General features: G+C 39.3%; 1 protein-coding gene and 1 non-coding gene across 3 annotated transcripts in view; both read right to left on the bottom strand.

Moving 5' to 3' along the window:
* The window catches only part of UBE2V2 (ubiquitin conjugating enzyme E2 V2), a 32,232-nt gene extending 21,201 nt beyond the window's left edge, over positions 1-11,031 (bottom strand). For both annotated transcript variants that reach the window (XM_065628212.1, XM_065628214.1), the window contains exon 1: positions 10,923-11,031. In XM_065628212.1, coding sequence (XP_065484284.1) covers positions 10,923-10,938 — 16 coding nt within the window. In that variant the 5' untranslated portion in view covers positions 10,939-11,031. The remainder of the gene's footprint in view (positions 1-10,922) is intronic.
* A 4,686-nt stretch (positions 11,032-15,717) lies between these two features.
* On the bottom strand, positions 15,718-15,790 carry TRNAA-AGC (transfer RNA alanine (anticodon AGC)). The gene has a single exon. It is a non-coding gene; the product is annotated as a tRNA-Ala (tRNA).
* Between the last annotated feature and the right edge of the window lie 503 nt (positions 15,791-16,293).

The raw sequence follows: 16,293 nt of genomic DNA, 5'->3' as shown, positions 1-16,293 counted from the left end.
CACATTGAACAGGATTGTGAATAAGGTACTAAGCAATTCTAGCATGTATAGATGAAACACCACATAATGCAAGTATAATATTTTTAAAGGAACATTCCAGTCATCACTGATTTTGTCACATAAAAACAAACAGATGCACTTCTATCAATGATAACAGAATACAGAGGGACTTTAATAAAGGAGCTCAGTACAGAAAGATGACATAAAAAGACAACAGATAACAGAGACCTCAGAGCATTCTGTCTTTCCAAAATTAATCATGGGCAACCCCTCAGAAACAACAGTGATCTCAAATGCTTTTTTCTCCATTTTGCTAGTGTCTAAATTATGCATTGTGTCAATCAGTTGAACAGAGATTTGTCATGACTGTCCACAACTGGCAAAGCTGTAAGCAACAGCAGTTTAGATATGCAGACTCATGAAGATTAACCTAACTAAGCTTCTCTGTGGAAAATTTCTAGCAACAGAAGTTCAAAAAGAAAAACAAGTCTGACATAACCAGATAAAAATCCATTTCCATGTAAAATGAAATTATTCATCCCAAAACAAACAGACAAACAAGACAACTAACTACCAGAATTAATCAGAAAAGAAATGAGTAGCAGCTAAGATTTTACAGCTCAAGTAAACAGATGTACACCAATGAACAGGTATAGATCAAATGGTCATTTATTCAATGTGTTCAATTTTTCTCATAATTTAGAGCCAGTATTGCTACAACCCTAGACATTAGAAAACTGTCATCTTGCAAGAAATAAAGAAATCGCCTGTACTCAACAGAGCTGGTAAGAACTGAATGGGCTGTTCCACTACTTTGCGGGACTAAAATTACGTATATATTTATATAAAACATAATATATTTTACTATGTAGGAGCTCTGTAACTGGTTAACTTCTTTTGCCTTTCGCAATATTTAAAATTTTTAAAAAAATGAAAATACACAGGTTGGAAGACTTTGAGGACATGCAGTTCTAGGAACTATGTTGATGTTAAAGTATGCATTTCATCAGGTTTTGGTTTTTGTTTTTTTCTTATGAAGATACATCACTTGCCAAGGAACATTTCCCATCAGAAGCCAAGAAACAGTCACAGCAGTATGAAAGTTATAAACTTTCATCTTAAAACCTACCTTTCAGTTAAAGCTAACCAAAGTAATCTTCATTTCAGAATTACATTGGTGATAATTTCTATTTATTTCACTTAAGCAAAATCTTACCTTTGTTGGTATCTTAACAGACACCATTCAGAACTAAAGTTACGCTGCATGAAAACAACTTCAATGGGAATTTTTTATATTTAGGTCTGGCCATGGTCATAAACATTCTATACATAGCTTGTGTTAAGAAGGCAGCTAGCTAATGAGAAACTATATTAATACAGCAGAAGCCTCGGTCATTTATTGCAACCCAGCATGCACATTTTGCCTGAGAGGAAAAGGTCTGGAGAGGTGTAAGGGTATTTATATACTTAGGGTAGGGCACAAACACTACTGTTTAAAACAACAGTAATTTTATTGAAGACAGAACACAGATTTACAGAAGTCAATTTCTTTCCTTTTTCTTTCAATTTCATTATGCATATTCATACCATTAAGACACTGTCAGTTATTTACCAACAATAATAATTGGAAATGATGAATTGCAAACAGAATGACATTTACATGTTGACCTGTTCTTTGCAGTAGTAGTTCTAGTTGCACTGTGTTAAAATTTGCGTTTAATATAACTTAAGCTGCTCTATCTCATATTCCAGGTTCAGCTGCCAAATACAGTATAACAGGTCTTCAAAGGAAAACAGAACCTTATACTTGCATGATTAGGGGCAGGAAGACTGCTAACTTGGAAAGAAAAAGCCGTAAGCACAAGTATGGTCCACTACCTGTCAGCTCCCACTTTCAAGGCTGAGCCCACCTCAGAAGCATTTGGTGGTATCCAAAGCTCTCATTTCACTATCACATACATCTTACCAGCTGCACTCACAAAACAGAGAACATAGTATATAGTGATGGACAGCCTCACAAGGAAGGAGAGGTAGTAATAGCAGCTTGCCTTACACAGCCACAACTTGCATTTAATTAAAAATAGTGTATTTACACACCAGGATATCATAATGAAGCTTTCAATATATGAACAATACTAACGTTTATTTAGTTTGGGAGGTGGAAAGGGAAGAAGCAAGTTTCAACAGATCTGAGCATTAGCAGATGTGATGTCACAAACACACATTAAAATAGCTTAAACCACAAATCCTTATGCTGAAGTAAGAGATCTCAGCATATCAAAATTGCAAAAGCAACACCAGTTTATTTTATGTGTTTCAGTTGCTGTTGGTTTCAAAGTAAGAATGACAGGACCGCAAACTCGACTTCTGCAGCAGAGTGGGCATTTCAAACGTTTAACTTCATAGGAAAAATTATGTGCAATTTTAGGTTTCATTAATTACGTTTTTAAGTATGAGAAATTACTAGCAGAACAAACAGCTCCATTATCACAGCACCTTCACCTAGGAAGTCCTCCCTTCTTTTCTCTGATCCTGACTCTTAGGTAACCAGAAGAAAGTGAGCTAACTGCTCCTAGTCATTTTGAGTTATACCAATTCTGTTCTATAATTAATCGGATTATTTACTCAAGGTAGCCTTATATCTGTTCAGTTTTTATTCACTTCTAACCATGCTCATGGCCACTCCACTTCCCTGCTCCCCACTGTCACCCCTTTCCCAGAAGAGCAGCAGATAGGGAGACATGGCTGCCATGAACTATCTCATTCATCAGAGCTGCTCCACCCTCCCACCAGCACCCATGCAGAAGACATTTCTCTCAAATCCAGCTAAGTTTTTTCCCCATTCTGCACCATCTCTCCTTACCAAGGTTCATATCTCGCTGAAAACCTCCGTTCCCCATCTCCTGCAGCCCGATTTCCAAATACCCTCTTCACTCTCCTGATGTTTTACGTAGCAACAATACTCTAAACATCCTAAAGTTGTACAAGGTACAACAGTAAAGAAGAGCCATGGTATGTACGTCAGTGAGCAGCAGCACAGAGAGCGGATAAGGCCGGATATGTGCACGCACACAATACAGTCCAGATCTGAGAAATCCTCCAACTGGACTCAATTGTTTTAGCAAGGATGCAACAACAGTCACAGTTCCTTCCAGTCTGTCTTTGCATTTTCATGCAAATACAATCATCTTGAGAACAGTTACTGGCATGAAATTACTAATGGTGCTCATATAAATTGCACTTACATAAAAGCTTGGTCCGCTACAGACACATATGTTGTTAGACTACAAAACAGTGAAGGCATAAGCAAGCTCTTAGTAAAAAAACAAAAACCAAAAAAACAAACACAACAAAAAAACCCCCACACCACACAGGAAAAAAATAAACACCTTGAAAAAGCTCACACAAAAGTTTTAAGTAATTAAAATATCTCATTAAAAAACCTCAAAAAACAGTTATCACACCAATAGAAAACCATAGTATAAAAAAACCTGATTGCAGTCTCAAAAGTCAATTCGTGTAAATTGTGTAAAACTAATTTTACAAATTTGCACAATTATAATTGCATAAATTTATCAGTCTATATTATAGCTAAGTGCAAGCTTTCTGTTATAAACAAGACCATCACTACCTCGGAGTTTAGTTACATCAGACACTGCATGTCCAGTTGTGCCTAACCATAAGAAAAACCATACAGGAATTAAACACTTAAGTCACTAAACAGCTCATCAATTGACATCCAAGCTGTTTTGGTGAAGGGTGGAAATGCATAGGCTGACTACGTTTTAAAGTTAAACTCTTTACAGGAAATCACTGCATGAAACACAGATGAGATATTAAATGGTTCAACTATCTTCCCATATGTTTTAGTATAATATATGAAGTGACAGATTACAAAAAACCGACACACTGTGATGCTTAACAAATTGAGAATTTTATTGCTGTTTCAATTTTGCACAGAACTACGCAAGGCAGGAAGCCAATAAAGACGAGTTAGAAAAGATACTCGTCACTTCAAAAACCACCAGCAATATTAATTGTGATTTAATAGACTAAGGAATCAAGATTTTATCAGACAAATGAATCCTTCCAATTTCTCTCCTCAGAAACTAACCCTCCCCCCTTGTTTAGTACAAATTAACCTCTCTATTAAAACAAAGTTATATAAAGGCATGAAAGGCTAAAGGAAACTTATAACAGCAAAAAGGCTCAAGTTTTGAAAGTTTTATTTTAAACCTAAGATTGTGTTGGCAGAGAGGAAAAAGGATTTCAAATACATACTTTTTATGGTATCTTTTAAAGATGACATAAAAAAATTTGGTTTAGACAAAGGGGACAGGAAAAGTGGGAGACTAGAGGCACCCAGAAAAGGCCAATATCTCTTGTCACAAAATGGTTTTCACAGGGTCTGTTTTAACAGTAAAAATACGTGTGACCCAGATAACAAGAGTAGTATCAAGGACTTAGTTTAGCAAAGCTGTAAAGCTGTCTAAAACAGGTTACAAGCCATTGATTAGCAAACAGTTGTTCTAAGACTTGCATGAAGGTCCTTTCCAACATGACTCAGCACCCACCCACAGTCCAAAACATAAAGATCCTTTATCAATGTAAACCAAATAATGTGATCCGTTATTATTCTTTCCGTTATGAACATAAACATACACTTATGGATATAATCACCAAATGTACCAATCACTACATATTTAGTAAAAAGAACTGCCATTATGTTATTTTCCTACATGAGCCTTGACAGTCATATTTCAGCCTGCTATTTTCTAGATGGCATATCTTAAAAGTTCAAATTATTTAATATTTACATATGACATATTCTACTTCAGCGAGAAGAAAGCTTACAACTTCATCCTTGAAAAAAGTTTTAAGTTATACGAATAAAACTGGACACTTTACTAAGACTATACTGGTATCCTGAGTAAAGGACATTATTTTTACATGTATTGGGAAAAATGTTTTTGATCTACTCAAGAAAAATTCAAATGCATGCAACTATACAGTTATGAATAGTCACAAATGCAATGAAAGGTGATTTTTTTCTTAGTGCATTTTAAATGTCTAACACAAAAATTTTTAAAAAGGGGATACTGAGACTACCTAGATGTTAGACATAATTTTTCTGACAAAGTTTTTTCAATCTAGTTGAAGCTTCTCATCTTTCTGAAATAAAGGATTCATTTAGAGCTCTGAAGTCTTAAGTGTTGAAGGTTCCGTTTGTTCCAAAATGCTAACTAGAAATGATTTAGAGTCACGTACTTAAGGCACCACACGTTTTTGAAAAGGCTGTAAAACAGAAGCTCATGTTATTCAGAACCAGTCTGACAGCTTCACAGTCATAAGATTTTGCACTGATGTATTGATTTTATTCAAAATATTGTTTGAATTATATCTCATTAGTGTCTTCCAAATGACAAATACAAAGAAAAACACTCTTCTGGGCAAGACAGCATATAGCAAAACCTTTCTGAGTACAACTTAAACCAAGAATATTTTGAATACTTCCCCAATAGCACTTTCTTGTCTTTCCACAACACGTGCTGAGCTTCCCACAGTGTAGTTGAGACAGTAAGGCAACAAAATCTAAGAGACATGAGTAGCTGAAGCTGATCTAAGACCTTACATAAAGTTTTGGTTGGATAAAGCATAAGCTATAGCCTAGGAAAATACATGTAAGAGTACGGAGAGAGAGCAGGAAGGGTCCGTCAACAAAACGAGGCTGAACATTCTCACAGCATGAACTTAACGCTGCCTTTGGAAAAATCTTCCATAAGGCAAAACACAAACACTACCAAATATGTATGTAATTCAACTCCAGCAACTACTCATAAGATTTGGCAATCTAATTCTCACACATGAGAAGCCTTCTCATCCATGCTTAGATTTATAGTATGGACCATCTGCTCTAACTGCTGAAAGGCAGTTCTTCCTGAAACCCTATGTGTTGTATCTTCATCGAGGCTAAAATATTCCAGCATTGTGCAGAATAGCTTAGATAATGGGCTTTAATACTATGCCTGATAACATCCTTGAATTTCAAACAAACTCTTAAACAAATAGAAGATTACAAAGCAGGCCACTTTTTTATCTCAGAAGTAAGGTGTTTAGCTTGTGAGCACACTCTTACACAGTTATTGTGGCAGAAAGACATATGTTTGGGCTTGTATTTAAAGACAGAGTTGTAAAATAACAGCAACAAAAACAGGAAAACAGGCAAAGCTTCAAGAAGAAATATATGCCTATATATGCCACAAAGCTGAAAAGAACTGATGGTCTATATATAGTTTAAAAGTCCTTTGTAAGCTAGATTGTTCTCAACTCAGCTGAAGCACATCTAAATCATTTGTGGCTTGCCAAGATGTTTTTAAGCAAGCAGAACAATCACAGTTGCAATTCCTTGTGCATAGAACAGGATGGAAAAATGCCCCACACAGAGTGCTTGCTGCCTCACAGAATACAGTACTTGACTTCTTTTGTTTTGTATGATTACTTGCAGCTTCAAGAAGTCTGTGCTTACAGAGCTAACATTATAAATACACAGAACAAATTCTGAGGACTGTAAAATTCTAAAAAGCTTTTAAACTGACTTCTTGGACAGGTTCTGGATAAGTGAACAATGTGATGGAGGCATAATAGAGAAAAAGGGAGGGAGCAATAATATCCTCAAAGATAAAACATACTAGATAAAAAATAGACAACTATTTCCTCTGCAAGGAAAGAAAGAGGGGCAAAATGGGCATCCAACAGCTCAGAGGAAAAGAGAAGCCTACCTGCACAGAGTTTAACACACAAGTTTTCTAGAGATGAAGCTTAAAATATACCACCTCCTATATGGAAAAAATAGTCTTTAAAACATTACTTCTACATCCCACTTATGAATACAGGTTATGGTGATCCATCAATCTCTACCCCACTAAGCACAGGACAGACATCAGCTTGATTTGGAATGGAGGAGAGTTGCAAAGGATTTAAGGGAAAGTATTATGAAACAGTATCTCAAATTATGGAATCTTTTCCAATGGAGAATGTTAAAAAAAAAAGTTTTAAAAACAACAACAAAACCCCCAGTCACCAGGAAAGATACAGTCAGTCCTTGCTTCAAAGCTCAGGGAGTTGGACTGAATGCACTCATGACCACTTCCAGTCCTTCATTTTTAATATCAGCTTCCTTACAGCTGCAGTCATGCACAGTTAGAACTGCTTTCACCAGCACTAAATGTTTGCAAACAGAAGTAAAAAAACAAACTTAAGAAAACAAGGCACTGACATTGACCACTGTGCCATTTCTATTCAAAGAAGCAATCACATATAAATTCAAAGGCTAATAAAATTTTGCACATGTAACATAAGTCACATAAAGAAGCCAATTCATCCTTAAAGACTATAATATCTTGAAATGAGAAGTACGGATTGTACAGGAAAAATACTTGTGTGGAATCTAGCTGTGCCCCTTCAAAGACATTAAGCATGCTTTCAATAAAGGTTACTTGTGACTACGTACTAGAAGTAAATCAGGAATCTCACATAGAATTGCTAACTGTAGATCAGTCAATTTTCTTCCCTTGAGTGCATAATTTCAGCAAACCAACAGGAATTTTCATTAACTGAGCCCCATTCACCCTCCTCCAAGCTACTGAAGCCCTGGGTTGAAGAGGCAGGAGACAAAAGCTTTAGCGGCCTGTAGTTAGAGCACAGTATTAGACACTGCTGCCTTAATTCTCATCTTTTCACACATAAGTTCTAACCACTTAGTGACATGATCACTGCTTTTAGGAAACATTCACATTTTAGCTAGATACATCTATACCGTATACACATAAGGTAATTTTAAGTAAAACACAAATTATGGACAAGCAGAAATTAACTCCTGAATTAACTTATTTTAATTATGTTATTGGTCTATTTCTTTCTCTCAAGTTACACAAGTAATTTTAAATGGCATGCTTTGGTAAATCATTTATTTTAACCTGAAACTATGTTTAATTACATCTTCTGCTCTGTATTTTCAAAGATGTCAATAGAATAAATCTCCACATAACCAATATGAAATTGGCTGATTATATCAACAACAGCTGTTCTCTTTTTCAAAAAAAGACTTCTTTCCCAGACCTCCAGCAGGACTTGTACAAACAACTTAGATCCAGCTTCAAGCAGAAGCAGTTGCAATATTGGAAGATCAATCAAGCTGTAGCTTACAAATGTCAGTTTCTAGGACATGTAATATTTATATGTGAAAATCAGTCAATATAGATGATTTTAGAAAGCAAGTAAGATACTTATTCAAAACCAATATAAAGCTGACATACATAGTTTCTTTACCACATATTAAAGAACAGCTATTTTCAAACTAAATTATCTGTTGTTAAAGGCATGTCATTTTTTACATGATTGTTCAAAGAACTAGTGAGCTCAGGAAAGGAATTTCTGGGATAAAACTAGGACAGTTGACTTTAGCAAAAGTTTTGCTGTTGACTTCCTTGGGGCTAGAATTTCATTCCTGGACTTCATGCAACCAAAACATTCATTTTTTTCTGAAATAAATAAGGATTAAGTTGGACTTTATAGCAAGAACAGATGAAAATCACAGAGCTAGGTAGAGTTAAATCTTATGTCTATAGCAAATCATTCCCTTCCCTCCTCCACAAACGAGTAAAACACAGCTTCCTGGCAAGAGCAGTTCTGGGTGAAGTCTTAAAAAAAAAAAAAAAAAAAAAAAAAAAAATCTAAATTTCTGTGTATTATGTGGAAAGAACAAAACAAACATGCCCAGCCCTCCAAATCTATGCGTATACCAATGAAAAGCCAACAGTATTTTCACCACAGGAAAAAGTATTTTGCTTTAGAAGCCCTGACTAATTTTTCCAGCTTTTTTTTTTTGTGATTCTGTCTGCTCGCTTCATTTTACTACAACAATTTCATTTCTTGAACAATGCATACGTACAGGACTAGTACTTTACATTGTTTGGAACAGATAAATGTATAGTTTTCTACATCTCCCACTTTTTTTTGAATTTTAGGTGTGGCTATATGTCTGAGACAAAACCATACTGAGTAAGCATATATAGGAGATTTTTAAATATCACATGCAAAACTTTGAAGAGCATTTATAGTAGTAAAACTGAGAAAGTTTAGTAAAAAATATTTCTTCTTGTAGAGCTGAATGTTCTGTAGGAAGAAAAGAGCTTTTCTTACTATGCAATTTTTTTAGTAACTGACATTCTGCTGTAGCCAGGTTGAATGGACTGTGATGTGAAACGCCAATACTCAATACACATGACCTAAACCAACTTTACTTCCTGTCCATTACGGGAAATCCCAGGCCAGATCTCAGACATAAGCTGAAGTCTTGTGGAGTTGCTGCATAATAAAACTAATAATAAAATCCTTTGAAACTTAAACACATGGAAGTAAGTCAATACATTTTAACAAAACAAAATTCAGTAATCCATAGACAAGTAAATACTTTAGTTTCTCTCACATATCCACTCCAGCTCAGATTATCATAGGCAACAGTGTCTCTTCTTGGACTGCTCTTTCACAGTGTTGGAAAAGCTGTTCTATGCCCCAATTTGTTGTAACTTTACTAAATTCCACTCTATAAATCTCACATCCCCAAATGCACATTACCAAGTGGAGAGGACTCTCCTGTTCCAAAAAAAAACTCCCCAAGCTCTCCTCACAGAATCAGCAGTAAGGTACCCAAACCAGTTTCAATACACAGATGTTTGTTCTGTTTTGTTATAGTCTCAGTCCCCCAATGATCCAGTGGATTGGAAGCAGAAGTAAATTAGTGGCCAATGTTCACCTTAGACTGACCACTGAAGTCAATTCATTCCTCAGTCCTGAGTACTGCCAATCCCACTTATAAAGACTCAAGGATGAGAGAAGGGGGAATGACGCCCTGAAGACTTCAGCTTTTTGTACTGGGGAAAGGTTATTTTATATTTCAAGCCTCTCATCAAATGAAACTGTGACAGTATAACTGTGCTTCTTAAACTTCTGCATTTAGTATTTTAAACAATATTCTTGTCCCTTTCTTTGCCACCACCTTCCATGATAGTCTTCCATGCAAGTGCTCAACACATGCTATACTGGTTACTGATATAGGATTCCTGGGATGACTTGCAAGCTCTTTGCCCTTCCATTTGCCTATACAAGAGATGCTTTAGCTCCAAAGCTCATCTAGTAAAAGAGAGCAAGATGCTTCACTCCTCTTCCCCTCCATGCTGCAGTCACCACCAAACTCGAGCACCTTTGCCCCATAACACCACATAGGCCTGACCTCTTTCCCTCTGCATCAAGAAGGGAAAATGACAATCTTTTATTTTAGATAGTGCCATACCATGACTTTTATACTCAACAGATGATACATCACCACAAATCATCAGAATCATATAACCGTTTTGGTCGGAAGAGACCCTCAGGGTCATCAAGTCCAACCATAACTTAACTACAGCACTAAAACATGTCCCTAAGAACACATCTTTTTACTGCAGCATTTTTACCAAGCTATTGATATCTCCCTTCCCTATAGACACACACATCTATCTATTCTTGTCACTCAGCAGATGAACGCCTTCTCCAGCACCCCACTACGTTCATTACAAAAACTGGAGCCATTCATCCCACCATTCATCCCTTAGGCCAAGCTCTCATAGGACTATGGCTGCCCTACAGACGGGAGAGATCAGCTTGGAGCATAACTTTGCCCGGCGGCCCTGGGGCTTCCCTTTTCCCCGTCAGAAGATAATGCCTCCCCTCTCCAGTCGCTCCCGTCAGAGGCGGCTCGCCCCCCTGCCCGCCCGCCCCGAGAAAGGAGACCCCTCCGGCCCTCGCGGGGCGCCTCCCCAGCACCAGCCCAACGCCCCGCTTCCCCGCGCCAGCCCCAGGCCCACCGAGCCCCCATCACAGACCTGTGGATCCAGCCATCTTGTCCGAACCCCCCCCGCCGGTCCGGGCCTGCACGCAACGCTCGTCACTTCCGCTTGACGCAACGCGTCACTTCCCACAGGGCAACCGCAGCAGCTCTGGAGCGTGGTAAAGGCCCGCGGCGGGAGCGGGGGGAAAGACGCGCGAGCGTCGGGGGCGGGGCCAAGGCGAGAGGGCGGGGCACAAGCGGTGTCGGTGCCTGACGGGGCGGGGCCAAGGCGAGGGGGCGGGGGCCAAGTCTGACGGGGCGGGGCCAGGGCGAGGGGGCGGGGCCAGGCGCGGTGCCGGGGCCCCACACTGCGGGCGCGGCCGGGGGATCCCGCTGCGCTGCCCGCCGAGCCTGCGGCTCCCGGGCCTGCCCAAGGTGTCCGCTGTCGGTAGCGCCTTCCGCATCCTACCCGGGAACCACAACCGCAGAGCGGCACCGCGTCTGGGGCGTGCTGGCAGGTACGGAGAGGCGGCTTCCCTCGCAGAGAGCTCGGTGACAGCAGCATCCGAGCACGCCCCGTCAGCGCTCACCGAAGCGACCTGAAGACGTACGGAGGCCGAATGCACTCGAACCAGGAGAAGCTCCGTGACCTGCGCTGCTGGTTAGCGCAGGGTCCGGGAGCGCTGTGCGGCCCCAAGGAGATGGTTCCAGGCCGGACCCACAGGGCTGCTGCCAGCAGCGGTTTCCTCACAAAAATGACTGTCCAGCACATGCCTCACTAACCAGTGACAACAGCCATATGCTGTTTTATAAATACATTTAATTATTTGCTTTGCAGTTTATAAAGAGAGAGTCTTAAACTCATTATTCTGGTAGAGATAAAAAAAGAAGCAAGGATGCAAAATGTTTTTCCCCCAGCTACCCTCAAGCCTCTTCACTGATGGGAAGTCACTGCCATCCTTGCACATAAACCTCTGCCTCCCCTTGTTCTTCCTTTGCTCGTTCATTATAGATCAAACACAGTAGCTGCTATCTGTGCATACATAAAAATGATAAATCTACCATAGCTTTTAGTTCTTCCATTGATTTCTACTTCCTTTTATAAAGTCGCTAGTTTTGACCAGATTTCTGTAACAGGAAGAGGCAGGAGTTTCACTATTTACACCACTAGAATTAGAAGCAGACTTTTCAAGTACAGTGAAACTATTTATTAAGCTGCATTTTAATGATCTGTGAAGCTTTCTGTTGTCACAACAAGCTGATTTTAGGGACACTCTCCTGTAGCCTATTTCAATACTTCTTTCAGTGGAAACAGTAAAAATACTGAAAAAAGTCAGCAATATTTAAAGATTTTTCTCCTCTAACTACTAAAACACCACTGCAGAAAATATTGTGGCCTCAAACAGAAAAAAAAAAACCATACTACATGCATTGTCCCTCTTTTCCTAGTCTTTGTGATCAAGAGCAAGCGCAAAAGAACACTGAAGGCCACTACACAAACTTTATGCACTGTAGTAACCCTGAATGCAGCCAGGAGGAGCAAAATGCATTTCCCCAGCCTGTGCTTCTATTTGCAGTAAAACCAGGAGCTGCTCAGCTCCAAGGCCAGAAAGCAGCACCCAATGCCTGTGCACTTATTTTTTCAGAAGGATTAATCCATTTTTTTTAGGTGACCCTGTGCTAACGATGAATAGTACACCTGTGTATCTTCTGAGACACGATACACATACGGCTGTAGGCTTCCCAAACCAAAGCCAACTTGGATTCTGTGAGTCTGAAAGAACACAGCAGACTTGCAGTCTACACCCACCCACTAGATGCAGGATCCACCTTATGGTTAGCAGCAACAGACTATTTCAATACTAATTGTAACCACAGGAAACATAAAACGGAGAAAAAAAAAATAATAAGGTCACTGGTGTCTGTGAGAAACCCTGTGCCGAATGACTTTAACAGCTAGTTTATTTCACTCTTCTGATGGTGTGAGAAGTTTACTGGGAAAAAAAACCTGGCATTTTTGCAACGTTGAACTTGAGAGGAAGAATACCTGACAACTAGAAGCTGAACACATTGAGTAGTGTTAAGTTCCTTTTCTTCCAAACAATCAAGTGCCCACACATGGTATTGAAGTCACTTCTCACTCTCTTTAAAAATAAAAGAATTATTTGAAATACAACTACTGCTTACAACTTGGTCAAAATAGGGTAATGGTAATCATTATAGCAAAAAACTTTTATAAACTTTATTGTCAAATATCACACAGCATCCCTTGTAAGAAAACTTAGAACTTGATTTCAGTAAAGCATTTGACGCAGTCTCCCACAGCATCCTCGCTGCTAAGTTGAGGAAGTGTGGACTGGATGATTGGGTAGTGAGGTGGACTGTGAAGTGGCTGAAGGAAAGAAGCCAGAGAGTTGTGGTCAATGGGGCAGAGTCTAGTTGGAGGCCTGTATCTAGTGGAGCCCCTCAAGGGTCGGTACTGGGACCAGTACTATTCAATATATTCATCAGGGACTTGGATGAGGGAACAGAGTGCACTGTCAGCAAGTTTGCTGGTGACACCAAACTGGGAGGAGTGGCTGACACGCCAGAAGGCTGTGCTGCCATCCAGCAAGACCTGGACAGGCTGGAGAGTTGGGCGGGGAAAAATTTAATGAAATATAACAAGGGCAAGTGTTGAGTCTTGCATCTGGGCAAGAACAACACCAGGTTCCAGTATAAGTTGGGGAACGACCTTTTGGAGAGCGGTGCAGGGGAAAGGGACCTGGGGGTCCTGGTGGACAGCAGGATGACCATGAGCCAGCACTGTGCCCTTGTGGCCAAGAAGGCCAATGGCATCCTGGGGTGTATTAGAAGGGGGGTGGTTAGTAGGTCGAGAGAGGTTCTCCTTCCCCTCTACTCTGCCCTGGTGAGACCTCATCTGGAATATTGTGTCCATTTCTGGGCCCCTCAGTTCAAGAAGGACAGGGAACTGCTGGAGAGAGTCCAGCGCAGAGCCACGAAGATGATCAAGGGAGTGGAGCATCTCCCTTATGAGGAAAGGCTGAAGGAGCTGGGTCTCTTTAGCTTGGAGGAGACTGAGGGGTGACCTCATTAATGTTTATAAATATATAAAGGGTGAGTGTCACGAAGATAGAGCCAGGCTCTTCTTGGTGACAACCAATGATAAGACAAGGGGCAATGGGTTCAAACTGAAACACAGGAGGTTCCACTTAAATATGAGAAGAAACTTCTTCACAGTGAGGGTGACGGGGCACTGGAACAGGCTGCCCAGGGAGGTTGTGGAGTCTCCTTCTCTGGAGACATTCAAACCCCGCCTGGACGCCTTCCTGTGTAACCTCATCTGGGTGTTCCTGCTCCGGCAGGGGGATTGGACTAGATGATCTTTCGAGGTCCCTTCCAATCCCTAACATTCTGTGATTCTGTATGCAGTATGCTCAGCTCAGAAAACCAATATACAACAACCATGTTGTGGAATAAATTTACTTAAAAGCAGCATTTCATAGAGTTGAGATTCTACAGACAGCCCTCTTGCTGTAAAACACTGGAGACAGAATTACCAGATGATGGTCCCCAAGCTCCATCCTACCCCCGGAAAGATTTTCTGAGTAATATTTAGAACAAAGTATCAATAGAAGACAAGTAAGGAATAATTATTATCCTTTCTCAGGCTACAGCAAATAGACATAGGATAACAGTAACTTCCAGCAAGTTTAGTACAAACAAATTATTTTTCACAGAATGAATAACTAACTTGTGTAACTCATTTAAGCACGATATTACAGAGGACATAGGTCTATGTGAATGGCAACCGCAAGGCTGATGTGGGCCCCGGTGAAAATAAGTCTGACACCCCTGATCAAGTAGTCTCAAAGTCTCAGTACCTCTCTTCTCTCCAGTATGTGGAGAATACAAGAGAAATAAGCAAATTCAATTTATATTCCACCCATCCAGAGGTTAACTCCTTTCTGGTTGTGTCACAGGAGGATCTCTAGGCCCCTTTACTTTCTCCACAGATGCTACTTGCACATTGATGCAGCACAGTGTCCCCTTATTTGAAACCTAATTCACAATTTTTGTTTCCCGATTTCTATTTGTTTTAATGTGTACTCCCAAGACCCTGGCTGCACAAATTCATTGTATTTATAGGAAGTACGTTTGGCTCATCTCCTCATGCTGCATCAACCTGGAAGTACAAGCAGTTAAATACCTGAATGAGCAAGTAAGAAAATCAAATCAGAATTTTAAAAAGCCTCATGAAGACTTAAAAAGTGCAAGCATAGATCTACAGAGAAAATTTCCATAGTATTTCACAGATATGAAAATTCGCAAGCGAAGGACACAGTCTTGCTACCAGGAGTAAGAGAGTTGTAGAATATTTAAGCCCACTGTTTCTATTAAATAGCCTACACAACCAAAACAGAACAAAAATAATGAATAATACTCACAGCAGAAATACAAAATTTTGTTAATTATACACTAAATTATAATATAAAATATAAATTTAACTAATGAATAATAAATCAAGTATTTAAATACACATTTATAGTGAAAATTAAATGAGGTATTTTTTGATTTGTTCATGTCGTTTATTATTGTAATAAAATGTCAGTAAATTTTGTTACTTCATGCAAAGTTTATATTGTTTCTCCCTGTATGCAAAAGACCAAACACATGATTTTGAAAAGAAGAAAATGAAATATTTAAAACAACGTGTCAACTTTTTTTAGATCACAATTATTTCAGGTTTCTTTATACCATTATGCAAGAAAAATTAAGTGTCAATAGGAAAAGTTTTTAAATGCTGCTGTTTAGTTTTTAAATGCCGCAAAAATGTTGAAAACATGCATTGGAGAATGCGGGCATCGATCCCGCTACCTCTCGCATGCTAAGCGAGCGCTCTACCATTTGAGCTAATTCCCCAGCTGAAAAAAAACCCTTTGAAACTTGTAGTTACACTCTGTGGACTTAACAAAAACTGCAGTCCATGTATACTCAATTGTTATAAATTTTTTATTTCTTGCTGAGTCATTCTTTCTACTCACCAACAACGGACTGCAACTCACAGCTGGAATTGTGTGATACGTCTTTCAGCACACAGAATACAGCACACAGCAACCAGAATAATCTCATTCTCTCTCTTTCGTACCACAAATAAGTCTTTGTAATTTAGCTGTTTTCACACAAGAAGCTCTCCAAAAGATTGAGTTTATTTCCAGGAAACCAAATGTGTTACTGAAAAAACACACTCCAGCTTTTATTGAACAACTGTTCCAATTTCAACAAGGAAACCCATGTTCTTTCCAGTTTTCAAAGCATATACATTAAATACCTGTTCCAGGAAACATTTAAGTGGTGAAAAATACTATATGCTTGATTGAAACAGAGTTTTATAGTCAAAGCTTATACATACGGCTTTATATGTG

The sequence above is a fragment of the Caloenas nicobarica genome, chromosome 2 (assembly GCF_036013445.1).
Source record: "Caloenas nicobarica isolate bCalNic1 chromosome 2, bCalNic1.hap1, whole genome shotgun sequence".
Lineage (NCBI taxonomy): Eukaryota > Metazoa > Chordata > Aves > Columbiformes > Columbidae > Caloenas > Caloenas nicobarica.
Note: the sequence above shows the minus strand (reverse complement) of the source record. Positions and strands in the feature narration are given on the sequence as shown.